This window comes from Olea europaea, unplaced genomic scaffold (assembly GCF_002742605.1).
Source record: "Olea europaea var. sylvestris unplaced genomic scaffold, O_europaea_v1 scaffold2880, whole genome shotgun sequence".
In the NCBI taxonomy this organism is placed as follows: domain Eukaryota; kingdom Viridiplantae; phylum Streptophyta; class Magnoliopsida; order Lamiales; family Oleaceae; genus Olea; species Olea europaea.
In genome coordinates this window covers 96,529-120,456 of record NW_019247342.1, presented here as the reverse complement: position 1 = coordinate 120,456, position 23,928 = coordinate 96,529, and the positions used below count along the sequence as shown (strand labels likewise).

At 35.1% G+C, this 23,928-nt stretch overlaps 1 protein-coding gene across 1 annotated transcript; it reads left to right on the top strand.

The window, feature by feature from the left end:
* Positions 1-17,870: 17,870 nt before the first annotated feature.
* LOC111384261 (lignin-forming anionic peroxidase-like) lies at positions 17,871-19,225 on the top strand. The gene is made up of 3 exons (XM_023008522.1): positions 17,871-18,332; positions 18,436-18,601; positions 18,706-19,225. The coding sequence occupies exons 1-3, from the start codon at positions 17,922-17,924 to the stop codon at positions 19,092-19,094; spliced, it is 966 nt and encodes a 321-aa protein (XP_022864290.1). The 5' UTR covers positions 17,871-17,921; the 3' UTR covers positions 19,095-19,225.
* The last annotated feature ends 4,703 nt before the right edge of the window (positions 19,226-23,928 follow it).

Genomic DNA, 23,928 nt, shown 5'->3' with positions numbered 1-23,928 from the left:
AGCTTTTGAACTTCCTCCAAAGATGCAAATCTTCAACCCGTGAAGAACACGACCATTTCTCTCAAAAATTACAATAGATGGTCTCGAAACACTTCAAAGATTTCTTAGTGTATTATGCATGATTCTAGGAATCATAGAGATTATTTTGCTACATATTATTTCCTAGATTAGTTTTGTTTCCTTACATAGCAGATTTCATATATATATATATATATATGTGTGTGTGTGTGTGTATCAATGTATTACATACAAAATTAATGAAGTTTATTTTCATTACATTGAAACTTAGGCCCTGTTTGGTAGGGATTTTGAGAATTGATTTTTTAACCGTTAGAATAAAAGTGGGGTCCATATATGAGAGAAGAAGTCAAAAATTACGACTTGAATAGTAAAATAACGAACAAAAAATCAATTTTTTTGGCAAAAAATCCCTACCAAACGGAGCCTTAACATGGTATCAGAGCATTAGGTTTTGAAATTCATACCTTTGCTTCTACCATGGCCGAATCCCCTGCCTTAGACATCAACAAGTCTCTCACTGATGCTTCATCCACATACTTCCTGCATTCATCTGACCAACCAAATCAGTTCCTTGTGGATACACCTCTTAATGGCGAGAATTATCCCGCTTGGTGTCGAGCAATCACTCGAGCACTTAATGCCAAGAACGAATTGGGCTTTGTTCTCGGCACCATCAAACGACCCACCGAAGACTCCGCTGCAGCATTACTCTGGGACCGATGGTGTGACATGATAATGTCATGGATGCTCCATTCCATCGATCGCTTGCTTACAGGCAGCCTTCTCTATTGTGCTACACCGAATGGTTTATGAGTAGAACTAGAAACCCGCTCCCAACAAAGCAACCGCACCAAAGTTTTCCAACTAAAACGGGATTTGGCCAATCTCCACCAGGAACAAAATTCAATTACAGCATACTATGGAAAATTGAAGGAGTTATGGGATGAATTAGGCTCCTTACAACCAATCAGTCCATGTACATGTGATGCCCGTAAATCTCTCGTTGAATCTCAAGACACAGATCGGGTTTATCAATTCCTTATGGGCCTTAATGAAAGTTTTTAGCAAATTCGATCACAGATCTTAGCCACAGATCCACGCCCTTCTATTACTCGTTGCTATGCTATCCTCCATCGAGAAGAAACCCAACATTTGCTCCAATGTCCATATGTTAAGTCAATTTATGCAACACCCTTGGGATTCACATCACCAAGCCGCACTTCATGTTCTGCGATACCTGGAGGGATCTCCAGGACATGGACTATTTTATTTTGCTCAGTGTGATCTCAATCTCTCTGTATACTCTGATTCTGATTGGGCTAGTTGTCCTACCACTCGTCACTCCACAACTGGAGTTTTCATTGCTCTTGGCACTAGTCCCATTTCTTGGCGAACAAAGAAGCAAATAGTTGTCTCTCGCTCCTCTACCGAAGCTGAATATCATGCCATGGCAATGGCCATCTGTGAGCTTATTTGGCTCAAATCTCTTCTGCATGACCTTGCTGTTGTCTCAACCCAACTTATCTTGCTCTATTGTGACAATGAAGCTTCTCTTCACATAACTCGCAACCCTGTTTTTCATGAATGCACCCAACATATTGAAAGTGATTGCCACTTTGTGCATGAAAAACATCTCTCTGGGCTTATTCTTCCTACACAAGTCTCTACCAGATTTCAACTAGCTGATATTTTTACCAAGGCTCTTGGGAAGGAACTTTTCCACCATTTCACTCGCAAGTTGGGCATTACTGACCTCCATGCTCCAACTTGAGGGGGAGTATTACGCATGATTCTAGGGATCATAGAGATTATTTTGCTACATATTATTTCCTAGATTAGTTTTGTTTCCTTACATGAAATCATATATATATATATGCATCAATGTATTACATACAAAACTAATGAAGTTTATTTTCATTCCATAGAAACTTAACAAAGTGTATAACCAAGAATTAAATACTAAATTTGTTCCTTCTAAGCTTTCTAAATTTTAGCTACAAGATTTAGAAAAAATTACATGTTTGTCTATGAAAATCAAGAATCTTTTTCCTCACAGAAGTCACCAAATTTACAATGAAAGAGCTCTTCTTTTATTCACAAATTTTGTGCAGTTGAAGTAAATCTTCGTAACGGAATGGCATCTGATCTCCGGGGGTCGTCTACATTAGACATGGAAATTTATGAATTGAAGGTTTATTTTTGTTATGTTTCTATTGTATTGACAATTTTTTAGACAAAATGATTAATATAAAAGAGTTGTCAAAGTCAAGGAGTCTATTGAAATGTTGCAATCAAAGTAAATTATTGAGTCCTAATTATAGCAAAATAGTTGAGGTTGGTAAGTATAGTCCTTGAAGGAGTTCAAGATATCCTAGCAGATTATACATGATTATTGGAATGCAATTAAAAGCCTAAAGAATATCAAAGAGTCGCACAAGTTATGTTCCAAATTCTTAGTCATAACTTACAATGCATTTTTCACATAGAAAACATTGAAATTTGGACAAGGCTATTGTTAGAAGAATTGTAGCCCTTTGAGTTAGATTTTCAACACATTTTGAATCACCTCAATCAGACATTGGGAGAGAAAGTTATGATGAAAATACTGATAACTACTCGACTGTTGCTCGCTTGTCGCTAGCTCCTCGCTCGAGCAACAAGTCGATTACCAGAATTCTATTTTGCTTCAAACAGTTGGTTTTTCAATTCCTTTTCATCCCAAACACTTTTCTCTATATACATTGTGAAGATTTTCAATTTTTTCACATACATCCTACCCTATGAACGTCCAAAAGTGTGGTTGTTCATTATATTCCATATTCATATCATTCTTTGAAGATCCAAGACATTATTTATTGATTCATCACTTTTGATTCTTGAGATCCTTCAACCATACATTTGGGAAAAAACATCAAACCCTTGAATTCAAAAACCTGACTTCCTTAACACTCCTTAACACTGTAAGAAATGTACTCTCTCAGTTGGGCATTGAGAGAGGTGGACTGCAAGAGTAGGAAAAACAACAAGAGCATGAGGTTCTTGAAATTCTTCACTTGGAAGAGACAATTGGTATCATATCAAGAGGCTGTAAGAAGACAGCAGATCTTGGAGACTACAACAGGTAGATCAAGAAGTCTAGTGGAGTGGCTAGATAGTATTTATGGCAATAGATCATGAGATTGTAAGATTGACAACGGATCTTAGAGATTACAGGAATTACAACAGTTAGAACTAGTGAAAGTTGTTAGACTGGAATCACACTGAGGTAAATGGTTTGATCCTGAAATTTTTCCCGCATTGGGTTTCTCCGTCAACAAATTTTGTGTTTTTATTACTTTCCATATTATTATTCCGACATTCAAACTTAGGGAAATTTGACTTGTATGTATAATCATCTAGAAAGCTAATTAAAAGTGACTTGTTGCTTTTATTAGTCAATTTTGCAGGTAAGGTCGAATTGATAAATTGTCTGGAACGTAAATTTGATAATTTTAAAAGTTGAAGTAGTGTGTAGCGTCTCAAACCTGATTTCAAAATTTTCACTAGGGCATAGATATTACCGGGTGCTGCTACATTTGGTGAAACACACGTGAAGTTTGGAGCTTAGGGCACTTCCTCTGAAACAAGGTGTTTTAAGATTGCAACCTTGGTATCCTAATTTAATCCCGCACGACAAAAAACCTATAAAACTCGTTAAATTAGGACTTTAATTTAATTATTATTTTGACTTTTATGGCACCGATTCTTAGCCTCTTTCTTAATTTCCACTAACAAAAATTCACTTCAAAACGTCAGAAAATCAAGGATTAGAGTAAAATAGTACGAGATTGCTTAATTAGAGTGAATGATCAGATCTGGTTGGCCAAACGTAGCTACACAGCTCTAAACGAGTATTATGGTTGAACTCATGGCAAATAATTTTTACAAAAATGAAATCAATTAGAAACTAAAAATTCGTCCCCAAAATTCCGCAATAAAATTTGGTGAAAGAGTCCTAAAAGGTACTAATTAAAAAAAATTTAAAACTGATGTAGGGACAAACTCCATGATTAAAAAATACATGCTCTCTTTCTTGGAAACGGAAATGGATTTGATCCAGCATTTATTGAACTCATCAGTGGATTGAAAATCTGTAATGGTCAAAACTGTATTTAGGCATTTTATGTAGTATTGTAAACATATTCTCGCCATAGAATTTCTTAGTTGGCATCAACAATTGAACTTTATCAAATTTAAATTTATGGTGATGCCTGGTGGATTGACTTTTTCCTTAGTTGACATCTAACTACAGTAGAAAAATTTATAATTAGTATGACATTGACTAATTAGTCTATTTCCTTATCATTTTTCTGGGTAAACATTTTTTAAGTTAACTCATCTAATGGTGTATCATGGATCAAAGAAAACGAATAATACTTGTTGACCCAAAAATCTGAAAGAATGACATGACCAATAGATCATTTCCACTCACGTCCATGTAGCCTATTTTCTGCACATTTGGACAAACTATTGACCTTTTCCATTGATGAGGAAGGCAACCACAAGCACTTCGACAATTAAGTTAACCTATTTGAGAAAATATAATTGAGTGTGGGACGTTCTAAAGACGTGAACCACATAGAAAACAAGTTCGAATATGAGAATATAGAGAGAACAATAAGAGAGCAAGTTATAGTTAAGAGTATAAAATTGTACTACCTTCAAATGGCATTAAAAATCTGTTTGAGCCCCAATTTATTTATTTATTTATTTTGGTGTAGAATGCATTTTTGAAATAGTAGATTAATAAAACAATAGGAAAAATTTTGAATTTTACGTGTAATATTATTTTATTAAAAAATGTGGTTGAAATGAAGAAAGATAAAAATGTATTTTGAAAGTAATGGGATCAAACAAGGACTAAGTATGAACTTTTATAATAGGAGAGAATAATAATTGTTAGATGAAAAGACACGTGACATTATCTCAATGGTCAATGTGCCTTGTCATAGACATCATTTTTTCAATTCCAGACTTTGGTGTATTAAGTCCTTTTTTGACTCTTTTTAAATTAAAACTCTTTTATTTTTCACACTTAGTTTCATTTACAAATTCACAGAATAAAATATATTACATGTAGATTCATTTTTTCCTCTATTTTTTAATCATACATTCTAAAAAAAAAAAATCATTATTCAAAACATCGTTGTCTCCCAATTTCTGTTTATAATAGCCATCAAATAGGGGCTAAATATTCTGGTTATTTGCAACACTATGACCTAAGTTTTAAGGACCAGATTTGACATTTTGACTTTGTAGAGTGGCTAATGCAGCGAGTGATCATATCAATCAATCATGAAAGATTTGGTATAAAAGATTCATGCAGCGCATCACATCATCTTGTGCATGAGGGTTTGGCCTCATCATGAGGGTTTGAACCTTCACAATGATTTGACCTCTTCATGGGGGTTAGACGAAATTTCGCCAAGTGGCTTGGTGACGCAAAGTTCAATTTAACTCATGTTTGAGCCACATTTGATGCTATTTCGCACGATTGTTTCAATAAGTGGCATTAAGTAATATTAAATGAAATGAATAATTAAATGAGTCACACAATTTTAGCTTTAATTGGGCGTATGATATAGTGTCACTTAAATTGGTGTTGTCGCATCAATGATGTTAGATAGCATTATATTTTGTAAATAGTGATTTTTATAAAAAATTTGTGGTTAAGAAGTAGGAAAATTTATAAATATACAAAGAAAAATATTTTATTAGAAGAATGTGTGATTGGAAATGAATATAAGGAAAAATGAATTTTAAATAATGAGACTCAAACAGCTAAATGAATGAATAGAAGAATCAGTTTATTGATGTTATTATTTAATGTCATCTCACTTGAATATCAACCATCAATTTATGGTTAATTAAATTCTTCGAATCAGGCTCCTAAGTTTGTTAGGAAGTTGGGTTTTCCACAAGTAGTTACTAACACAAAATTTAGGGGTAAGATATGGCTTGTTTTCCGGTAAATTTTATTCTCACCATGGTTGCAGCTACTGATCAATTTATTGATGTAGATATGAACTGGGAAGGAAAGGTGGTTCGTCTTGTCTTTATCTATGCCAAATGTGATTATATCCTTCGAAGAAAATTGTGGTTGTCTTTGGGACAACTCATGTCCAGCTCTTTCCCTGTCATTTTTGTGGGGGACTATAATATTGTTAAAAATGAAGAGGAAAGAGCTGGTGGTTTACCGGTTAACAGGGTAGCCAAAAATGACTTTCTCCAATTTATTGATTCACATGGCTTATATGATCTTCCTTTCTCGGGAAGTAAATTCACTTGGTTTAGCAACCGCAATGGGTCTATGATTTGGGAAAGGCTCGAACGTGCTCTCACTAATCATGCTTGGCTCGATCAATTCCCTAACAGTATTGTTAATCATTTTGAGAGATCTCATTTAGATCATGCTCCGTTGCTCATACAGTTGGTTGATCCTCGGAGGAGTTCGCCTTCTCCTTTTCGCTCTCAGTGTATGTGGCTTCAACATCCTTTATTTCTTCATGTGATTGCGGAATCTTGGAATAGAGAGTGTCATTTAAGCGGTTTGCAACGGATGGCTTTTAAACTTAAAAGGCTCAAGGGGGATCTTAAGCTCTGGAACAAGGTAGTCTTTGATAATATTTTTCAGCGACTTAACGACGCCAGGGATAAAACTCTATTGCTTGAAAATCAAATGCTTTCGGATGACTCAGTCGCTAAGGAGCTCGCGGAATTAAAATGCAATTATGATCGTTTACTTCTTTAGGAAGAGATCTATAGAAAACAACAAAGTCGTGTCAAATGGCTTAAAAAGGAAGATCGCAATACTGCATTTTTTCATGCTATGGCTCGTCAAAATCAACAAAAGATCCATGTTATTGAAATTATGGGCCCTTCTTATATTCTCATAGACACACAACAAATTCTAGGAGCAGCAGTTGATTTTTTTAAAAGCTATCTGGATACCGAAATAAAGAGTGGTCGTGATTTATCTCCCATGCTCTCTCTTGTGCCTAACTTAGTTACCAGTGAGGATAACGAATGCTCCTTTCTGTGATTTCGGATCATGAAGTGTATGACACAGTTAAGGGCATTCCTGAGGATTATGCACCGGGTCCCGATGGATTCTCTTCATCCTTATATATTCATGCTTGGGCTATAATTTCTGATGATCTTATTGTAGCCGTTCGAGAATTTTTTGCACGGGCTCTCTGTTTAGATGCCTTGGGTGCTTCTATCATCCCACTCATCCCAAAAAAAGACAAGCCGAACACGTTTCTTGACTTTAGGCCCATAAGTATTTGTCAGGTGCTCTACAAAATTATTGCCAAGATTATGGCCAATAGATTATCTAAGGTGCTCCCAAGAATTATCTCTCAGAATCAAGGTGATTTTGTGGCGGGACGTTTGATATGAGAAAACATTTCTTTAGCTGAAGAATTAGTCCAGCATTTGAACAAGCACTCACGTGGAGGTAATACTATACTTAAACTTGATATGGCTAAGGCATTTGATAGGGTGGAGTGGAACTACTTATTGGCTATCTTGAGAGCTTTTGGTTTTGCTGAAGGTTGGGTCTCTCTTATTCATAATGCTATTTCTTTCCCTAAATTTTCAGTAAAAATTAATGGAGAACAAGCTGGCTTCTTTGCACCTACTCGGGGTCTTCGACAAGGAGATTCTCTATCTCCGTTATTGTTCAGTCTTAGTGAAGAACCTCTATCAAGAGGACTATTGAATCTGTTACTGGATAAAAAATGTCCCCTTATCAGGTTCCCGACAATTGCTCGCCAGTTTCACATATGTTATATACAGATGATTTTCTATTGTTCACCAACGGGTCTAGGGGCTCTCTCAAACTGTTGGTGAAATTTTTGCATTCTTATGAGAAAGTTTATGTTCAACTTATAAATACTCAGAAAAGTAGAAAAATAGCCTTTTCTCGTCGGAGGATTATTGCATCTGTTACTAATTTTCAAGAAAACTCTCTACCCTTCAGCTACTTAGGGGCCCTGCCATTTTATGGTCGCTGCACTTCCTCGTTATTTGCTTCGATGGTCAACAAAGTTCGTAAAAAGGTTGTAGGCTGGAAAGGTAAACTACTTTCTTGGGGAGGTAAGCTCACCCTCATTCGATTGGTATTAACCTCTATGCCTATATATTTAATGTCAGTGATACGCCCTCCAGATAAAGTGATTCATGAACTACAACATATCTTTGCTAATTTTTTCTGGGATGATTATGAAGGGAAGCATAAATATCATTGGATTTCTTGGAAGAAAATCTGTTTCCCCTCTTATGAAGGGAGATTGGGTGTCCGAAGTTTATTTGATGTTTTATACTCACTTCAATGTAAAATGCTATGGGGAGTTTTGACAGGTGACTCTTTATGGGCTGGATTCATAAGGCAGAAATATTTGTCTGTAAATTTTAACATGAACTCTTACTCACATGGACTTGGTTCTTCCCCATGTTGGCGTAATTTAAGTAAACATCTTCCTTTTATTCATGACCACAGCAGGTGGATGATCGACGAAGGAAAAATCTCATTTTGGTATGCAAACTGGACAGGTTTTGGCTCTTTATATGATCAAGGCTGGATTGTTAATGAACCAAGGTTACAGTTGAAAGATGTTTGTGCAAAGGATGGTTGGAATACTAATCTTATTCATAAGCTGGGAGGTGACAATTTGATAGCTTACATTCATACTTTAGCTATTCACTTGAAGCAAGTGCCAGACAAACTGATTTGGTGTCCGACTCCAACAGGAGAGTTCTCTACTAATACGGCTTGGAATCTTTTACGTGAGACCAAGGACAAACTTCATCTCTTCAAATTGATTTGGACTAAATTTCTCCCGGTAAAAATCTCAATCTTCTTCTTGCATGTTTGGTTTGGTATAATACCAGTGGATAGTGTTATTAGAAGTCGTGGTGTCTCATTAGTATCAAAGTGTTACTGTTGTTCTCATACAAAAGTGGAGGACGTTAAGCACCTATTTCATACTAGCGAAGTAGAGACTCATGTTTGGACTCATTTTGCCAACATCTTTGGAGCTCGAATTGTTTTTGCTAGTTCATGGCGTGCCGTACTTATTAATTGGTTGCACCAATTTGATGGTTCTTCGCAATTTCATCAACTTGCTCTTTTGACCCTGCACTAATTGCTTGGGAGCTTTGGCTTGCATGCAATGAAGTTAGATTTGGTCAATGGACATAAAATTTGCTCCAACGTGAAACACTGGTTGGTTGAATAAAATTCATTACTGCGACCACCATGTGCTACTCCCTCTCATCTTCATGCTACTCTCCATTGTCTTGGTATGGCTCCAACTCCTTTGACAACTAAGGCTCCTCTCCTTGTTCGTTGGTAGCGGCCCCCTTGTGATATTCTTAAACTTAACATTGATGGTGCTAGCTGTGGCAATCCTGGTAGAGCTGGCTGTGGTGGGGTGCTTAGGGATTGGAAAGGAAAATTTGTTTTTGGCTTTTCCCACTCTCTTGGGGTAGCCACTAACTCCATGGCAGAAACAATGGCTTTGAAATTGGGTTTGCATTATTGCTATCTTTTGGGGGTTTCAAAGGTGTGGGTTGAAACTGATTCCCAAATGGTTTGTCATTGGTTTAATGGGATGGGAACTATTCCTTGGTCTCTTCAGCAAGTTTGGGATGACATTGTTGATCTGGCAAACTTCATCCATTTAATTGTCATCCATGTCTATAGAGAGGCAAATTCGGTTGCTGACTCTTTGGCTAAGTTGGGTACAGATGGACGCTCTCAATTTTCTTACTATATTAGAGACTTCCCTAAGATTACAAAAGGTTGTTTCGTATTATACTATAATGGTTGTCCTTCCTTTCGTATTCGTTGATTGTATTGTCTTGAGTTTTATTATTATTGCTATTTGTAACCACGGTCTGCCTCCGCCATAAGTGCAGGCTTATTAATAAAAGTTACATTTATTTAAAAAAAAAAAAAATCTTCTCTATACTTGATGGAATAGATTTTTTCCCTTTCATCTTTTCTACTATATTCACAATTGATAAATTTATTGATTTATTGTCGCCATACTAATTGGTATGGCAGGAGTGCTCCCCTCAATAGACAATGGATCGTCCATCATAGTTGATACAAGTTAGTTTGAGCTTTACTATTGATTCCTCCGGATTACCCGTTCATAGTTGAGAAATTTCATCTGTTGATTCTGTGCATGAGTTGTACACCTGCATGCAAAGATATTGCAGGGCTACGAAAGTTCATGAGTTAGTGATTTTCAAATTATTTGTAAGTAATCAAACTTCACGCATTCAAATGAAGAATCTTTTTCCTCACAAAAGTCACCAATTTTACAATGAAAGAGCTCTTCTTTTATTCACAAATTTTGTGCAGTTAAAGTAAATCTCCTTCGCAGAATGGCATCTGATCTCGGGGATCGTCTACTCCAGACATGGAAATTTATCAGTTGGAGGTTTATTTTCACTAGGGCATGGATGTTATCAGTTGCTTAGGGGCACTTCCTCTAAAACAAGGTGTTTTAAGATTGCAACCTTGGTATCCTAATTTAATCCCACACGACAAAAATCCTATATAACATTGCATAACAAAACATTTTTTAAACTAAACTTCGGTAAATTAGGACTTTAATCAAATTATTATTTTGACTTTTATGGCGCCGATTCTTAGCCTCTTATGGCTCCTTCATAATTCCCACCAACAAAAATTCACTTCAAAACGTTAGAAAATCAAGGATTACAGAAAAATAGTAGTTTGAGATTGATTATTTAGAATGAATGTTTGGCCAAACATAGCTACACAGCTCTCAACGAGTAATATAGTTGAACTCATGACAAATAATTTTTTGTGTACAATGTATTTTGGAATAATAGATTAATGAAAAAATAAGAAAAGTTTTGAATTTGAGTGTAATATTTTTTTATTGAAACATGTATGGTTGAAAAGAAGACAGAGAAAAATATATTTTGAAAATAAAGGAATCAAACAAGGATTAAATACAAGCTTTTATAATATGAGAGAAAAAGTGTTAATCGTTGGAATGAAAGATAGGTGACATTATCTTAACGATCGATGTGCCTCGTCATAGGCATCATTCTTTTAACCCTGGACTATGGTACATTAAATTCTTTTTTGACACTTTAAATTAAAACTCTTTCATTTTTCATATTCATTTTCAATCTCACATTTACAGAATAAAAAATATTACCCGTAAATTCAAAAAAAATTCCTTTTTTTTTACTATATATTCTCCAAAAAATCACTATTCCAAACATCATTTTTCTCCAATTTCTATTTATAATGACCGTCAAGTAGGGGCTTAATGTTCTGGCTATTTGCAATCCTATGACCTAAATTGTAAAGACTATATTTGACATATGACTTTGTAGAGTGGCCGATGCAATGAATGGTGACATCAATCAATCATGACAGTTCTTGTACGAAAGATCCCTACAGTGCCTCACATCATCTCGTCCATGAGGGTTTGGCCTCATCATGAGGGTTAGACGCTTCACAAGGGTTTGACCTCTTCATGGGGGTTAGAAGAAATTTTGCCAGATGGCTTGATATATATTTAGCACATTTGATGCTATTTAGCACTATTGTTTCAATACGTGGCATTAAGTGATATTAAACGAAATGAACAATCAAATGAGTCACACAATTTTATCTTTAATTGTATATCTGTTTCCATTCATGTTCTTTAATCCCTACATTTTTCGTTGTATTCTTTCAAATTCTCTAGAAGTTTTCTCTTAATCATTTCAAGCTTTTTTCCTTCAATAAAGGAAATTATGTTTGTCGTTATAAAATACTAAGTCAAATAATTATTGACACGAAAGCATTTCTAAGAAAGTTTACATTCCAATAAAATTCGAAGACAAGAAAATACGTCTGTCATTAAATACAAAATATAAATAACAAAAAAAAAAAAAACAAATTGTGAAAACTATTCTAGGACAATTGAACATTTCAATTTGGCATCAAGTTTTAGTGCATTATGACTTTGTCGTTGGATATCCTTTTCAAAAAGAATTCATATCTTGCCTTTTAAGTTATTTTCTTGCTTGCATTCCTTGTTTTAGGATCAATGCGCCGAAAGCGATTTGTAAGATCAGGTATTAGCTTTCACCAAAACATTTTTTTTTTTTAAAACTAAAACTCGTTGTGAAATTAGGACTTTAATTAAATTATTGCTTTGACTTTTATGGTGCCGATTCTTAGCCTCTCATGGCTCCCTCACAGTTCCTGCTAGCAAAAATTCACTCTAAAACGTTAGAAAATCAAGGATTAGAGAAAGATAGTAGTTCGAGATTGACTAATTAGAATGAATATATAGATCTGGTTGGCCAACCATAGCTACATAGCTCTGAACGAGTATTATGGTTGGACTGATGACAAATAATTTTTTTTTAAAATGAGATCAAGTGACTAAAAATTCATCCATCAAAAGTCGGAAATAAAATTTGGTGAAACAGTCCTAAACAGTACTGGTTAAAAAGGAAATGTTAAAAAATTTAAAACCAATGTAGAGACAAACTGCATGATTAAAAATACATGCTCCCTTTCTTGTAAACGAACCTTTCTCTAGCATTTATTTAACTCATCAGTGGATTGAAAATCTGCATTGGTCAAACTGTATTTAGGAATTTTATGTAATATTGTAAACATATTCTCGCCATAGAATTTCTTAGTTGGCATCAAGAATTGAACTATATCAAATTTAAATTGCATGGTGGATTGACTATTTCCTCAGTTGACATCTGAGGACAGTAGAAAAATTTATAATTAGTATGACATTGACTACTTAATCTATTTCGCTATCATTTTTTTTTTGGGGTAAAAATAGTTTAAATCAACTCATCTAATGGTGTATCATGGATCAAAGAAAAAGAATAATCCTTGATGACCCAAAAATTAGAATGAATGACGTGACCAACAAATCCTGATTCTACTCAAGTCGATGTAGCCTCTTTTCTACAAACTTGGACAAACTATTAGAGTATGTAGCCTTCTTTGGCGGTGAGGGAGGCAACCACAGGCACTCCGGCTGTCAAGTGAATTTATTTGAGGATATATAATTGAGTGTGAGACGTTCTAAAGACGTAAACCACAAAAAAGGGATTCGCATATGAGAGTATAGAGAGAACAATAAGAGAGCAAGTCATAGTTGAGATTATAAAATTGCAGTACCTTCTACTAAAAACTTGTTTCAACCCCATTTTTTGCGTAAAATGTAATAGTTGATTGATGAAAAAATAAGGAAATTTTTGAAGAATGTATGGTTAAAAAGAAGAAAGAGAGAAATGTATTTTAAAAAATAATGAGATAAAAAAAAATTAAGTGCGAGCTTTTATAATATGAGAGAAGAGTATTAATCGTTAGTTGAAGAGACACGTGACCTCGTTTTAATTGTCAATGTGCCTTCTCATAAGCATCATTCTTTCAACCCTAGACTTTGGTGCATTAAGTCCCTATTTGTCTCTCTTCAAATTAAAATTCTTCCATTTTACATAGTTATTTTCAATCACACATTCACAGAATAAAAAATATTACCCACAAATTCAAAGTTTTTCCTATTTTTAACTATATATTCTAAAAATAATCACTATTCAAAGCATCATTTTCCTCCAATTTCTATTTTTAATGGCCATAAAATATGGGCTAATGTTTTGGCTATTTGCAACCCTATGACCTAAGCTGTAAAGACTAGATTTTGAATTTTGACTTTGTAGAGTGACTGATGTAGTGAGTGGTCATATCAATTAATAGAGAACTTGTACGGAAGATCCCTGTAGCACCTTGCATCATCTTGTCCGTGAGGGTTTGACCCTTCACAAGGGTTCGACCTTTCACAAGGGTTCGACCTCTTCATGGGTTAGATGAAATTTTGCCAAGTGGCCCGATATTTAGCACATATGATGCTATTTAGTACTATTGTTTCAATACATGGAATTCAGTGATATTAAACGAAATGAACAATCAAATGAGTCACACAATTTTATCTTTAATTGTATATCAATTTCCATTAATGTTCTTTAATCTCTACTTTTTTCATTGTATTCTTTCAAATTCTCTAGAAGTTTTCTCTTAATCATTTCAAGCTTTTTTCCTTCAATAAGGGAAATAATGTTTGTCATTACATAGAGAATACTAAGACAAATAATTTTTGATGCGAAAGCGTTTTTTAAATATTTTACATTCCAATAAAATTCGAAAAGAAGAAAATATGTCCGTCTTTAAATACAAAATATAAATAACAAAAAAGTCACTGTGAAAACGTTTCTGGGACAAATTGAACACTTCAATTTGGTATCATGTTTTAGAGCATTATGATTTTGTCATTGGATATCCTTTAAAAAAGAATTCATATCTTGCAATGAACTTTTAAGTTATTTTCTTGCGTGCGTTCCTTGTGTTAAGATCAGTGCGCTAAAAGCAGTGTGTAAGATCAGGTATTAGTTTTCACCAAAATAATTTAATTTCAGATTAATTAATTTACCGTACAAGTAAAAAGTGTAGATTACGGCATTTCATTTTAAAAATTGACTGTCGTGTAATATCACTTATTTGTTCAATTAGCAATGCATGTCTTGTTGGTTTTAAGCCTTTGAACTTCCTCCCAAGGTGCAAATCTTCATCTCGTGAAGATTACGGCCATTTCTCTCAAAAATCACAATAGATGGTCTCGAAACACTTAAAAGATTTCTAAATGTATAACTAAGAATCAATCAATAAATTTGTTCCTTATAAGCTTTTTAAATTTTAGCTACAAGATTTAGAAAAATTTACATTTTTTGCTATGAAAATGAAGAATCTTTTTCCTCACAGAAGTCACCAATTTTACAATGAAAGAGCTCTTCTTTTATTCACAAATTTTGTACAGTTAAAGTAAATCTCCGTAACAGAATGGCATCTGATGACATAGAAATTTATCATTTGGAGGTTTATTTTCTCTAGGGAATGGATATTACCAGGTGCTGCTACATTTGGAGAAGCGCACATAAAGTTTGGAGCATAGGGAGCACTTCCTCTGAAACAAGGTCTTTTAAGATTGCAACCATGGTATCCTAATTTAATACCGCACGACAGAAATCTATATAACATTGCATACCAAAACAATTTTATAACTAAAACTCGATGATAAATTAGGACTTTAATTAAATTATTATTTTGACTTTTGTGGAGCCAATTCTTCATAATTTCCACTAATAAAAATTCCCTTCAAAACGTTAGATAATCAAGGATTAGAGAAAAATAGTAGTTCGAGATTGATTAATTAGAATGAATGAATGAATAGATCTGGTTGGTCAAATGTAGCTACAACTCATGGCAAATAATTTTTAACAAAATGAAATCAATTAGTGAATAAAAGTTTTTCCATCAAAATTCCGCAATAAACTTTGGTGAAAGAGACCTAAACAGTACTAGTTAAAAAGGAAATGTAAAAAAAATTTAAAACTGACGTAGAGACAGACCGCATGATTAAAAATACATGCTCTCTTTCTTGGAAACGGACCTTACTCTGTGATGGATTTGATCTAGCATTTATTTAACTCATCAGTGGATTGAAAATCTGTATTGGTCAAACTGTATTTAGGCATTTTATGTAATATTGTAAACATATTCTCGCCATAGAATTTCTTAGTTGGCATCAACAATTGAACTTTATCAAATTTAAATTTATGGTGATGCCTGGTGGATTGACTTTTTCCTCAGTTGACAGTAGAAAAATTTATAATTAGTATGACATTGACTAATTAATCTATTTCGTTATCATTTCTCTAAGTAACCATTGTTTAAATCAACTCATCTAATGGTGTATCATGGATCAAAGAAAAAGAATAATACTTGTTGACCCAAAAATTTTAAGAATGACATGACCAACATATCATAATTCCACTCATGTCCATGTAACCTCTTTTCTGCCCATTTGGACAAACTATTAAATAACGTAGCCTTCTTTGGTGGTGAGGGAGGCAACCACAAGCACTCCGACAATTAAGTTAATCTATTTGAGAATATATAATTGAGCGTGGAACGTTCTAAGGATGTGAACCACAAAAACTAGGTTCCAATATGAGAGTACAGAGAGAACAATAAGAGAGAAAGTTATAGTTGAGAGTATAAAATTGCACTACCTTCAAATGGCATTAAAAGTCTGTTTGAGCCCCATTTTTTTTGTGCAGAATGCATTTTGGAATAGTAAATTAGTGAAAAAATAAGAAAAAAATTTGAATTTGCGTGTAATATTATTTTATTGAAAAATGTGTAGTTGAAAGGAAGAAAAAAAAAGTATTTTGAAAATAATACGACCAAATAAGGATTAAGTGTGGGCTTTTATAATATGAGAGAAATAATAATTGTTCGATGAAGAGACACATGACTTCATCTTAGCGGTTGATGTGCCTTATCATATGTAAATACAACAAAAAAAAAACAAAAAACAAAAAACAAAAAAAAATCTATTTTGTTAACTATATATTCTCCAAAAATCACTATTTAAAACATCGTTTTCCTCCAATTTTTATTTATAATGTCTATCAAATAGGGGCTAAATATTCTGGCTATTTGCAAACCGATGGCTTAAGTTGTATGAACTAGATTTGATATTTTGACTTTGCAGAGTGACTGATGTAGTGAGTGGTTACATCAATCAATCATGAAAGATCTTGTACTGAATATCCATGTAGCACCTTGCATCATCTCGTGCACGAGGGTTTGACCTCTTCATGAGGGTTAGAAGAAATTTTGCCAAGTGGCTTGCATGCAAAGTTCAATTAAACTCATGTTTGAGCGACATTTGATGCTATTTCACACTATTGTTTCAATACGTGGCATTGAGTAATATTAAATGAAATAAACAATTAAATGAATCAAATAATGTTATCTTTAATTGGGCATATGATATAGTGTCACCTAAATTGGTGTTGTCGCATCAATGATATTAAATAGCATTATAATTTGTAAATAGTGATTTTTATAAAAATTTTGGGTTGAAAAAGTAGGAAAATTTTTAAATATACGTAGAAAAATATTTTATTGGGAGAATGTGTAATTGGAAATGAATATGAGGAAAAACGAATTTTAAATAATAAGACTCAAACAACTAAATTTATGAATAGGAGAATCACTTTATTGACGTTATCATTTAATGTCACCTCACATGAATATTAATCTCAATTTATGGTAAATTAAATTCTTGTCTAGACTCAATGGAATAGATTCCTTCCCTTTCATCTTTTCTACTATATTCACAATCGATAAATTGATTGATGTAATATTGCAGAACTAATTGGTATGGAAGGAGTGCTCCCCTCAATAGACAATGGATAATCCATCATAACTGATACAAGTTAGTTTGAGCTTTACTATTGATTCCGTTGAGAAATCTCAACTGTTGAGCATGAGTTGTACACCAGCATGCAAAGAAATTGCAGGGCTACGAATGTTCATGAGTTAGTGATTTACAAATTATTTATAAGCGATCAAACTTCATTTTCAATCACGCATTCAAATGGAAGTGTAATATTATTTTTTAACTTTTGAGACTTCAATTAATAGTTATATAATCCGACTTTTGACATTGTGCTTTCCAACATTAGCTGTCTTAAAGAAACACTTATATGTATAAAATGCCTAAATACATGTTTGACCAACAGAGATTTTACCCAATCCATGTTTAATATTTGAATTACTCGGTTCCAAGAAAAACAACAGCAACGCGTTTTAGCAGCCGATAGCGACCCAACACATTTCGTCCTATAAATTCAGACCTGAAACGCCTTCTTCTCAATCAAATTCAGTTGCAAATAAATCTCATTGTTCGTGTGGATCTTCTGGTACATCTATATACTTGTTAATGGATTCCATATCTTTCTTTCGCAATGCGATTGTTTCTATTTTAGTCTTCGTCTTGCTCCACACACCATGTGAAGCTCAACTTTCTCCGTCATTTTATAGCAGTACATGTCCAAATGCACTCAAAATAATCCGTACCTCAATCCGGCAAGCAGTGTCCAGAGAGCGCCGGATGGCAGCCTCTCTCATTCGCCTCCATTTCCATGATTGTTTTGTTCAGGGTTGTGATGCATCAATCTTATTAGACGAAACCCCTTCTATAGAAAGTGAGAAAACAGCATTTCCAAATGTCAATTCTGTAAGAGGTTATGAAGTCATAGAGGCTGCCAAGAGAGAGGTTGAGCGGAAATGTCCTGGAGTTGTTTCTTGCGCAGACATACTCGCTGTAGCAGCCCGGGATGCCTCCGCTGCTGTAAGTACATGCATTTCTTCATTTTTCTTTTCAGTTGAGCCATGAAATGTGTACTTGAGAGGGTGTATTGTAATACCTAAACTCATTTTTTTGTAAACCACAGGTTGGTGGTCCGTCATGGAATGTAAATCTTGGAAGAAGGGATTCTACTATGGCAAGTCGTTCTGTGGCTAACACTGATCTTCCAGGCCCTTTTAGCGATCTCGGTACCCTTATTTCTGCCTTCGCCAACAAAAGACTTAGTGCCAGAGATATGGTGGCCTTATCAGGTAATTAAACATGTGATATGAAAATCAGTTACAATATTTGCTAGATATTGTCGGGACACAGCGAGCCTTCGAACATGCAATATAAAATCATTATTTTCATGCAGGAGCTCACACAATAGGCCAAGCGCAGTGTTTTCTTTTCCGTAGTAGGATTTACAGCAATGGAACAGACATTGATGCCGGATTTGCCAGCACTCGTAGGCGCCGATGCCCTACAAACAGTGGAGACAACAATTTGGCAGCACTTGATTTGGTGACACCCAATTCCTTTGACAACAATTACTTTAAGAATCTGATGCAGAGAAAGGGACTCCTTCAATCAGACCAAGTTCTTTTCGGTGGAGGATCAACGGACAGTATCGTTTCTGAGTACAGTAGAAATCCAAGAACATTCCTGTCTGATTTTGGAAATGCCATGATCAAAATGGGAGACATTGAACCACTCACCGGCCAAAATGGTATCATAAGAAGGATCTGTAGTGTCATAAACTAGTTTACTCCAAGCCTATGTGATCTCGTTGCAGATTAGCCAAGTTTCTAATTGTCTATCTATTTCTATTCATATTCTCTTTATGTCTTCATTTTATGATTTCAAATATTAAAGTTTGCTCTTTATGATTTCAAGTTTTTCATTTTTTCATTCAATTTGATATTAAAAACAAAGAGAAGTTGTAGCCATGTATAGCTTACTACCAGTTTCAAGAATATTGAAAGCCACACAAGATAAGACATGCTATCCATTCATGCCTGAAAAAATATTGTTGGATTATGGGTCATGGATCGATCATTTGGGCTGATCCGACACATTGACTTTTGTAAATGGGTCTAAGGGAGTAATTCGATTTTGAATTCAAAAGGTCAACCTCCCATTACGCGCTAAAAAAATCGGTAACAGTGAAAATATAAACTTTAATGTTAACTAACTATTTATAAGAAAGATTCATGCATGGAAATCACCCAAAAAACTTGAAGGCCATTTGGCAGAACAAAATTCTAACTGCATTTTGGAACTGTTTTACATTGCAATTGAGTTCCTAACACATAATGCATATATAAAGAGATTCACATGTGAATCAATCATACAAAGATTTCAAACATTATTTGTTTTAAGTAAGAAATTCTTGAAATGAATTTTAATTATCGTCTGTTATATAATTAATGTTACTCTTGTTCACGAGTACATGTTTGAATAAATCTCAATTTGATATCACTCGCATGTAATTAACCATCAAACCGATCCAAGTACACAAATACTTTTAGAGATTCTTAGCCTCTCATAGCTTATTCGTAATTTTTACAAACAAAAATTCACTTCAAGACATAGGATGATGAAGGAATAGGGAGAAACAAGTAAATGGTACGAAATTGATGAAATTAATTAGGGCTGATTTAGGGAAACTGTTGGCACCCTACCAAACTCGTGAGACCTTTCCCACTTTCCCTTCGGATCCTTAGACTACTAAAAATGATTATTAGCAATTTTTTTAAGAAATGCTAAAAGAAAAAAAAAATCGTTCTAAGATTGATTTGAGGCAGACTACACGTTTAAAAATACATGCTCTCTCTCTTTTGGAATTCGACATTTCCCATGACGGAGAAGGATTGATCTAGCACTTGTTTTTGAATATTCCACTTAGTGGGTTGAAAATCTTTATAGGTCAAAAGTCTTAAGGCAATTTATAAACAATTCCTAGTAAAGTAAAATGTCAAATGGTTCTTTAAATATGTAACAACTGTTGAAGTGTTAGAGCCATCGTATGAAACGAAAAAATGTCTCACGACGTTCATTTAGTAATGTTTTCTCGAAAAACAATTCCTTAACAATTGAATATTAAACCTTGAACAGGTTGTACATTTCGGCAAGCAATGTCCAGAATTCAAACCAACTTATCTCCACTATGGTTGATGCATGGTGGATTGACTTTTTCCTTAGTAGACGTCTAAGGACAACTGAGAAATATTTAATTAGGTTGACATTGTAATAATTAATCCTTTCGTTGATCATCTTATTTTCACTTTCAAGTTTTTCACCCTTTTGAAACACATTTTGAGAAAATTAGGCAATAAAATCCATTGATTCAAGAACGAATTAACTCATATTTTAGAACATTCACAAAATAATTGATAATTTCCATATGCAGGCTGAATCTATTTCTTATTTATTTAGCTACTTGTTAGTATTATTGGGCTGCTTCCCTATTCTGTTATCGGGTTGCCCCTTTATTCTGCTATTGGGCTTAATGTTTTGGTCCACTATTGTGCTTACGGGTTCTCGTCCATTAACTTGTAAAAACACATTTGTGGAATGCAACTTTGCCTCATAAGTTTCAGTTAATATGGCCTTAATGTGGCCATGTCGGGATCGTTGGATCTAACATTTTGATGAACTATAAAAGGCTCCTGTTGACACATAAAAATTCAGCCCAAATCGAACGGCCCAAGGAATGAAGCCCAATTGGAGGATCCCCAAATCAGATAGCCTAAAGAACGAAGCCCAATCAAACAATTCAAGATGAAGGCCCAAATGGGGAGGCCTAAGAATGCGGTAACGCCATCGCTCAAGTTTGCAAGTCTCTCAGAATCTGAGCGAATGGAGTGCCATACAGTCGCCCAGAGCTGTTACTCTATTCTCGCCCAAACCTTCAAGTCGCCCAATGTCTTAACAAACTAAAGCGTTGTGGTTATCAAGAAGTGCAGTTATCAAAACAGTTATTAAAGCAGCCCTATCACGTTCCACGATTTAAGGAATTCAATCGAAAGCAGTTGAACGACGAAGAGTAATGGCAGGAGTTAAAAAATGCAGTTTTCATGACAAGTTGGCCATTACGAGGAAAGTGGGCAGTTGTAGAACGATCAAAGCACCGAATCAAAAACTCTCGAACAGAGATCATATAATTTTAATTTACTTAGTTTAGATTTAAACACTTTTTTTCAGTAACTCGTGTGTTTGTACCCCTTGAAGGCACTTTGTTTTTAATTTCCAATTGTAAAGTCATCGCCAATAAAGAACATTCATTTTTGGGATTTTATCTTAAGAGGTTTGTCCCTTACACAATCGTCTGATCCCTTTTTAATTGTTAGCGACTAACCCGTGCGAAACAATTTGGCACGCCCAGTGGGACAGTGGTGTTTGGTGTTGAAAGTACAAAAGGTGAAACAATATGCCTCAGAGATCCGATAAGGAAGCAACAAGTCAGGGAGGAATCCAATCTGTGATCGAGCGATATGAGGAGCAGCATGCCTCTCCACGAACAGATGGACGGAATCAGAGTAGTAACAGTCGTTACGAACCAATGACGGAGTTGAGTCCTCGAACCATACGTGCATTACTTGGAGAACTCACACAAGACGTTGAACAGGTAAATCTTCGAAGTATTCATAATATGAAAAGATTTACCCAAAATGGGAATGCACACTATGACAACATGGCCAAACAACTAAACACTTTGAACGAAATAATGAATAAGTTAGTAGGCCAAATATGTCAACCGGTTATACCTCTTGCAAATCACTTTCAAACTAGGACAATTGTGGGATATAATCCCTCAGTCCTAAGCCCGAACCAAGGGGTAGAACCACTTTCTGGTCCCTCTACTTAAAAACCAAGGGGGTACTGCAGTGCCAAACCAGAACAATGGTAGTGGTATGCCTAATTTGGGGGGTAATCCAAACATAAGAGACAATGTCCTAAACAATGGACAGAATATTCCACGTGTTAATGAGGGAATAGATGTTCAGGCTAATGGTAATGGCCCAAATCATGGTAATTTTGTTGCCAATCAAGGACCAAACATTAGGCCTCATGCAAATCAACCGGTTAACCAACCTGTAGGAATTCTATATGACCCCGACGTCATGTTGAGGAATCAGATTATGGAAATCGTACAGGATCAGATGGCTTTTGGGGTGTGTCCCGTCATTAGGCCGACTTACACAAAGTCATATCCTGATTGGGTAGACCGAGCATATCCATGGCCTAGAGGGTATAAGGTGCCATAATTCTCACTGTTTACTGGTTTAGGAGAGGTGTCTACTTTAAAACACATAGGGCGATTCACATTGCAAAGTGTTGATGTAATCAATTACCATAAAATGAGACTTTTCCCTAGTTCATTAATAGGAGTAGCTTTCTCCTGGTTCATTAACTTGCCAGCGAACTCTGTTCAAACATGACAACAATTGGAACAGTTATTTCACGCTCAGTTTTATAAAACTGAGTCTGAAGTCACTTTGGATGATTTGGCGAATCTACGTCAAATGCCAAACGAATGGGTAGAAAGTTTTCTCCAAATGTTCAAGACAGCAAGAAGCAAGTGTTTTGTACCTCTGCCCGAAAAAGAATTTGTCAAAATCGCTCAGGGCTGCTTGAACTTTGATTTAAAAAAGAAATTCCAGGAAAAGGAATTTCCTAACCTTTTCCAGTTGAGTGCGAATGTGATTAGGTATGAACGACTGATAAGAGAGGAAGAACAGATGAAAAATTTCTAGTAAAGAGACTTATTACAAAGACTCAAATTTTGATGTTCATACCATCAGTGACGAGTCATACGACCAGGCAGAAATGTGTTTAGTCGAATTGGTCAAAGGAGATACGTATACTTGTCCCATAATGGCCAAGCCTAGACCATCGGGCAAAGATGAGCCCATAAAAGATGGAAACATAAAGGCTAGAATGTTCTCGTTCGATGTAACCAAAGCTGACCTTATATTTGATAAATTATATAGGGATAAGCAGATAAAGTTGAGCGATAAATACAAATTGCCAAACCCTGAACAAATTAAGGGTAAAAAATATTGTAAGTGGCATAATGCATGGTCACATTTGACTAACAATTGCTTGGTTTTTCGTCATGTATTGTAGGATGCCATTGAATCAGGACGAATTACGTTCGAAGATAAGAAGAAGATGGCAGTGGATGAAAATCTTTTTCCACAGCCACTTGGAGTGAACATGGTGACATCTGGATTCAAAAACAAGTTGTCAAATTCAAGTTGGTCGTAGATGATGGAGAAGAGGATCCTAGACCACATCCCAGTGTCTTTAAACGAATCAAGGGAAAAGAACCAAAAAAGGACGAAGACATCCTGTGTGCAAGATGTAAAAGAGAAGTGAATGGAAATACGGAGAAACCAGGGATATGGTAGCATCCCCATCGCCCTACCTTCTTCCTAAACACTCAGCCTGGTAGAGGGCGAGGTACATCATTCTATAGAGGACCGCCTTTTGAGAGGCAGTTCAGGCCAGCAGATAATGGAAGAACATTCAGGCCGCAACCTCGCCGGCCAAGTGTATGACATTCATTCTAGTATAATGCAGGAAGGGCAAC